This window comes from Marmota marmota, unplaced genomic scaffold (assembly GCF_001458135.2).
Source record: "Marmota marmota marmota unplaced genomic scaffold, marMar, whole genome shotgun sequence".
Lineage (NCBI taxonomy): Eukaryota > Metazoa > Chordata > Mammalia > Rodentia > Sciuridae > Marmota > Marmota marmota.
This window is the reverse complement of record NW_025999869.1, coordinates 4,676,488-4,683,036: the sequence shown is the minus strand read 5'-3', so window position 1 is coordinate 4,683,036 and position 6,549 is coordinate 4,676,488. Positions and strand designations below refer to the sequence as shown.

The following is a 6,549-nucleotide window of genomic DNA, read 5'->3' as shown; positions in this document are numbered from 1 at the left end:
GTGTTGACTTGACTTCTGTTACAGCATGGCGTTATAGTTTTTCTATTTTATTAGTTAGCTATTATGGATATTCTCTAACTGTGACTAACTTGTGAATTCTGCCTTGCCTAGCTGTGTGTGTGTGAGTGTGTGAGTGTGAGTGTGTGTGTGTGTGTGTGTGTGTGATGGTTGGGATATTAAATGTCTCTCAAAAGCTCATGGGTCAAAGGCTTGGTGTCCAGTGCCCCTCTTTGGTGTGGGAAGTATGGCCAGGCGAAAGCCCTCCTGCCTTGCTCCATGCTCCTTGGTGGCCGTCCACACCTGCACCTCTTTTGATGATAAGTCACTGTATCGAAGGCAGCCCTTCCATGTGGGGACACATGTAGCTAACCATTCCCCACATAAGAATCTGTCGTCCATGATGGGAACAAGAGGCAACATGTGCCCAGCAGGACCTGGGCCAGGCCCTCCCACACAGGGCTCAATGGACACCAAGAGCGTCCTTGCAGGTTATCATCAGAGTCTCCATTTCAGAGGTGCCATAACTGAGGCCCAGGGAAGGATTTAATCTCCCCAGGTCAGAAGTCAGTAAGCAGCAGGGCTGCATTTCAATCCACATGGTATGGATTCTGGTTTCGAGCCACGGAACCTTGCCCCATTCATCTCAAAAATGAAAAGGTCAAGACCGAACACTGAGAGCCGGTTAGGGGCCTCTGTAGACCCTCCCCCTCCTCCTTCTTCCCTGGCCTCACATGCTAGCCACAGGCCCAGCCTTATCAGTTACTGTTCTAGAACTTTACACAATGACCCATTTAATGCCAAGAACTATTATTTCTATTTTGAAGAGGCTGAGACTCAGAGGTTAATTTATGAACCCAAATTCCCCAGCTAGTGAACAGCAGCGTTGGCTGTCCGGGAGCCCAGGTGGTCCCCATCCGAGTCCACGTGGCCCAGGACCTTGCCCCGCCTCACTTGGGAGATGGGTCTGCAGCAGCCCAGTGCCGGGACATAATAAGCAGCAGGAATGCTGGGTGATATTATTGTTGGACACCTTCTCTGGAAGTCTCAGGCCATCGTGACTTACGCTGTTAACTATTGGGGACCACTGGACACCTACCAGGTGCCAACCCTTCATTCAGTCCTCCCAACTCCCCAGAAAGGGTTCCTCTTTTGTAAATGGGGGGTAAAAATCAGGAATCAGAGAGAGGAACTCTGGCTGAGGTAAAGATGGGGCTCAAGCCTGAGGGCTGCAGCACCAGTCTTCTGTTCCACTCAGAGCCTGGTGACTTGTGCTGGTCCCTGATGCAGGAGGTGGGCCATCAGGTCCCCCAGAGACTTTGCTGACCTGAGGAGCCCTGAGCCCTCCCCTAGGCCTTGTGGCTGGGGGCTGGGGTGGGGCCTGGGCACGTGCACTTCTCAGGGTCTCCTGGGTACTGCCCTCAGCTGGTCGGGAAGCACACCTTACAAATCTCTGCTCTCAGCAGGCTTCTTGGAATGTGTCTTAGTCTGTTTTCTGTTGCTATATCCAATAGTCTGAGGTCAGGTCATTTATAAAGAAAAGAAATTTCTTTCTTTCAGTTCTGGAGCTGGGAATCCCAAGAGCATGGCTCCCATACTTGCCAGGCGTCTGGGGGGCCTGCTGCTGTGTGGTCGCATGGGGGACGCAGGTCCTGGTGAGGCCCAGCGAGTGTGCCACTCAGGTCTGTCCTCCTCTGCTCTAAAGCCATCCAAGCCTTGGTGGGGACCCTGCCTCTGTGACCTCATCTAACTCTAGTGAGCTCCCAGAGGCTCCCCTTTAGTGACTGTTAAATTCGTTGGCGAGCCTGTTTGGGAAGTAAGTCTCCAACATGTGGAGTGTGGGGGCCATATTCAAACCCCAGCAGAATGTCAGCGGTCACGCTTCTCCTGTGTGGCCCGTCTGAGGCTCAGGGCTGAGGAGTGTTGACCTGGGAAGTGGACAAGAGACCCCGTGCCCTTTCCTCCCCGCAGGGCTCTCAGATCACGGTCCTCAGGAGCCTTCTGACTAGCAGACGCCCCCGCCCACCTGCCCACCATCTTCCAACCTTTCCCAGAACAACGTCGATTGGTGCTTTTCTGATTAAAAACAAACCAAACAGCACAAGATCTTAGTACTGTCCGCACTTGAGAAAAGCCCCTCAGACAAAAAGGGGGACAGGAAGGAGATGGACCCACCACCATGCCCTGCTGATAGTCGCCTTTGTTTTATTTCCTGTCGCCTCTTGTTCTGTGTGAATCCGCCCTCGGGTGGAGGTTCCGCCCCAGTGGACTCCATCAACTGCGGATTGAAGCTGTTTTGAGAAAAAAATTGCATCTCTACTGCACACGGACTGTTTTCTTGTCGTCATTCCCTAAACGCTGCAGTCTCCCAGCTGTTCACACGGCCTCTCTGCGTCCCAGGTACCGTGAGTCATTGGGGATGGTCTAGCCCCTGGGGAAGGGCACAGGGGCTTCCTAGACACGACAAGGCTTTCTGCAAGGGACCTGGGCATCGCAGACTTTGGCATCTGAAGAGGGTCTTGGGGCTGACCCCACATGCGTATCAAGGCAAAACTGTATTTTTAAGTATTGGAATAAAAAGATGCATATAAGGCTTGTCTCCTAGAAGACAAGAAGCCACCTACTAACCGTGCTCTGTATTTGGGGGATGCTTTTTTTTTTCCCCGAGGTTTGCTGGGCACTTCCTGGGGGGAGACAGGCAGGCCTCTGAGCCAACCGGAGAGCTTGGGCACAGAAAGGACCATCCTGTCACTTGGTTAACAGTGACACAGCGGGAGACAGGTATGGGCCCCTGAGGAATGGAGAGCTGGCTGGCCTCGGGTCCTCAGGGCACCAAGGGGGCATGGCACATTCTTGAGAGGTGGCTTAACAGAGGAATGTCCCCAGGTCCCTCGGCATGGAAGACGGAGGGGCTGGGGGGGGGAGGGAGGGCAGGAGGGATGTTGTGCAAAAGGGTGAGCCCAGGGGGGCTGCCCCGTATCCTGTGGCCTGCGTGGCCATGTGGCATGGGCCCGTCTACCTCTGGGCTGCCAGGATGGAGAGGGACCGGTTAAGCTTCACCATGGCAATCACGAGGAGGCCACCGGTCAGCAGGAAGGTGGGCCAGAAGAGGGAGAAGAGGAGAGTCTGTGGCCCGTAGAGACGCTGGTACAGGACACTCGTCTCGTTCTCCTGGGTCGTGGAGAAGCAGTAGAAAACCTGGTGCTTGTGGAAATTGGCCCTGACCTTTTCCACGTCGGCGCGGGCCATCTGGTAGTTGTCCAGGCTGTCCGGGATGTAGGAGCACTGCGGGGAAGCAAGAGCACACAGTGGGCTGTGAATCTCTGTGCCTTAGGGCCCGAGGGTGAAGGCCTGCGACAGCGTAAAGACAAATGCTGACTTTGGAGCCAACCCTGGATGGAGCTGGGGCTTCCGTCTGTACACTGCACAGTCTGGAGGGCAAGTTCAGTGTTATGTGGGTGGCTGGTGGCCCTGGAGCTGCCTGGTATGTGTGCTGCACTCCTGTAGGCAGGGGCCCACTCGAAGCCCTGGCTCTTCTTCTATTGGCTGTTGAATCTGAGACAGATCGTTCATCTTTTCGGAGCCATCAAACTTTAATCATCTAAGTGGATTAAACTGCTGTATCGTTTTCAAAGAAAATTATTTAAGGACTTGACCTATCACTGTTGAAGGGAACCAATGAGTGACTTAAGTCAAAGGACAGGTGGGCCCTGTGTTTAGATTCAGGGCACAAATCACAAGCTCGGTTGCCCCAGGGCTCATGCAGCTCTCTGAACAAGCGAGGCAGGCGAGACCAAGAGGATGACAGGCGCCACCTGGCACTTGCCTGGTGCCAGGGACAATTGTCGGGGAGTGCAGGGGCTGGCAGAAGGGAGAGAGCCAGCTGCATCTGCACTGGGCACCACTGCCCCCTCAGGACAGGGACACCATCCGGAAGATGGCAGCAGCCAGGCTGCGGCATTTCAGGAGAAGGCAGAAAACCCAGGTTGGACGTGATCTTAAAATGTCGGCAAGAATTCAACCAGAGAACTCTGAGGCCAGCCCTGTGTGGGCCGAACAAGGCGCTGGCCAGCAGACGCCACCCGGGAGCCGAGGAGGACCAGGGCGTGGGGAAGCAGTCGCGCAGTCAGAGCTAGGCACTCCTGTCATCGGGACGCTGATCACGATTATTAGGAGCCGTCCTGCCCGCCCAGCAGCGGCCCAGCTGGCCAACTGCAGAGGACGGACAAGGAGGACCCTGGCTGTCTCTGCTCTGGCCTGCCACCTGCTCATGGGGACTCTGGAGGTGCTTTGCAAATGTCAGCCCCGCCCACAAAGCAGGACAGCTCAGGCTGCCGGTTGGCACCGCCTCCCACTCCCCTCCTTGCAGAGGGGCCCGGGGTGGACGCTTCTTTCCCGCACTGAGTCTGAGGCCCGCTGTCCTACTGAAGCCACGTCCAGGATCAGAATGGGGGACATGAGACCCAGAGGGCCAGCCTCAGCTCCTCCCCAGAGTTGAAGGAGATCTGAGGTAGGAGCTTATGCCCACCGGGGGGCCACTGAGCCCCCCAGGTGCCACCTGGACCCCCTTCCTGACTCCCAGGCTCAGCCACAGCCCCACAGCCTCCCCCTTCCCAACCCCAGGAGACCCGCCCCTTCTAGCCCACTGGTGTCCGGATTCTGTCAGTGTCCATCCTGCTGTGGGTCCATGCCCCGGCCCTGGTCCTGCGTGGCCAGTACCTGAGTCCCCATGGCCCTGGGCTCCACCCTCCCGGCTCCACGGGGATCGCACCCGGGACTCCAGTAGGTCACAGTGGTGAACCCCCCGGAGCTCTGTGCCCAGAGGTGCCACTGCAGTGGGTCTGATGTGGGACCCTGGCTTTGCTAAGACCCCCGCGTGGTTCTCAGAACACTCAGGCCTGGCCTCTCGTTGGTTCAGCTGGTAGGTTAGAAGTGACAGTCCCCATGGCCGCCTCTCTCTGGGAGCCCCATCCACCCAACAGCCGGCGGGCGCACAGCCGGTGTCTGACCCTTCACGGCTCCCCAGGGGCAGCGGGCACCTCTGTCACAGGCTCACAGGGGCAGACTCAGACCCGGGGTGGGACCAAAACCCGCACACCAGCCAGGAGACACTGGGCAGAGCTCCCTGAGCCCTGGGGACACAGTGAGGGCCAGGCTCCCATGCATACCCGGGACAAGGGGACGTGTGCCCATCCCCAGCCCCGTACCTGCTGGTTCAGGCTCCGAGTGTCCTCCGTGTGGTACAGCACGGCCCACTTGCCCACGGCCGAGACGTTGACCCACAGGCACGGGTACGGGGACACCTTCCTGCCCTCCAGCTCCTCCTGGTGCCTGATGTCTGTCTCAATCAGGTGGCAGGTGGACTCCTGGGTCCACACGCTGAGGACACCACATACACACATCTCAGAACAGGGGGACACAGAGAGCACCCTGCTGGACCCCTGGTCCCCCGGGAGCCTTTAGGAGAGCCGGGGCTGGGCCCCTCATCTTGCCGTGGCACTCAGCACTGAAGGCAGGAGCTAGACACAGGGAGGGACTGGCCCCAGAAGAGCAGAGCCGCCGGGGTCCTAGTTCTCCTCACACCTGGGGAGTTTCAAACAGACTCCCACGTCTGCCAGGCCCACTGTGATCCCACAGCTCGGGAGGCTGAGGCAGGAGGCTGGCCAGTTCAAAGCCAGCCTCAGCAACAGTGAGTGCTAAGCCACTCAGTGAGACCCTGTCTAATAAAATACACAATAGGGCTGGGGATGGGGCTCAATTGTCGAGTGTCCCTGAGTTCAATCCCTGGTAGCCCTCCAAAAAAAGATTCCCACGTCCAAGCCACACCCCAGAATAAGCAGGTTGGAATTTCTGCAGTGGTTGGATACAGTGGTTCTGAGGAGCAGCCAGGCCTGAGAATCTCTTATTCAGAGCCTCATTGTCTTACCGAGGTCTGAGGAGCTCAGATAGGTCAAGTGAATTTCCTGAGGCCACACAGGACTTGAAGTCAAATCCAAGTGCCTCCAGAATCTGTCATCTTTCCCCTGAAGAGGGCAGATGTTTGGGGCTGGGTTTGATGGGGCGATGGAGTTTAACCGGGAGACGACACACTGGAGACACAGCTGCACTGAGTAGCACCTCATCCGGAAGACCCCAGCCTGTCACGGCTCCATTTGTCGAAGGCAAGGACCGTGCTGGCGGGGAGGGGCCGACAGGCTCATCCACACACCCTCAAGTGTGAGTGCGTGAGTGAGTCCCTGGGGACTCAGCCCATTTTTCCTGCAGGAGACCCGATGCCAGGCTGGGTGTGGGAGGGGGCTGTCAGGGATGGGAACGTGCCCAGGAAGGGTCTGGGGCTTATCCAAAGCCCAGGTGAGAGTGCTGAGTGCGTCCATTGCAGACAGTCCCACAGCAGGGGTCTCCCAGCTCTTCATGGAAGCCGAAGGGTGAGGTGGCCTGTCAGAGGCACACGGGACGCTCTCCACGAGGCCCGCAAGGGTCCAGGGGAGCAGATGCGCGCCCAGTGTGGCTTCTACACATCAGAAAGGCCTAGCATGGGGGTGAGGGTGGGGT

At 57.5% G+C, this 6,549-nt stretch overlaps 1 protein-coding gene across 4 annotated transcripts in view; it reads right to left on the bottom strand.

Moving 5' to 3' along the window:
• Positions 1–2,103: 2,103 nt before the first annotated feature.
• Positions 2,104–6,549, bottom strand: part of Kcnmb1 (potassium calcium-activated channel subfamily M regulatory beta subunit 1) — a 7,755-nt gene continuing 3,309 nt past the window's right edge. For 3 of the 4 annotated variants that reach the window (XM_048815628.1, XM_015492633.2, XM_048815642.1), the window contains exons 3-4: positions 5,205–5,376; positions 2,104–3,282 (exon numbers count right to left, since the gene is read on the bottom strand). In XM_048815628.1, the coding sequence (XP_048671585.1) occupies positions 3,013–3,282; positions 5,205–5,376 (442 nt within the window). In that variant the 3' untranslated portion in view covers positions 2,104–3,012. The remainder of the gene's footprint in view (positions 3,283–5,204; positions 5,377–6,549) is intronic. The other variant, XM_048815632.1, reaches the window with a different exon arrangement.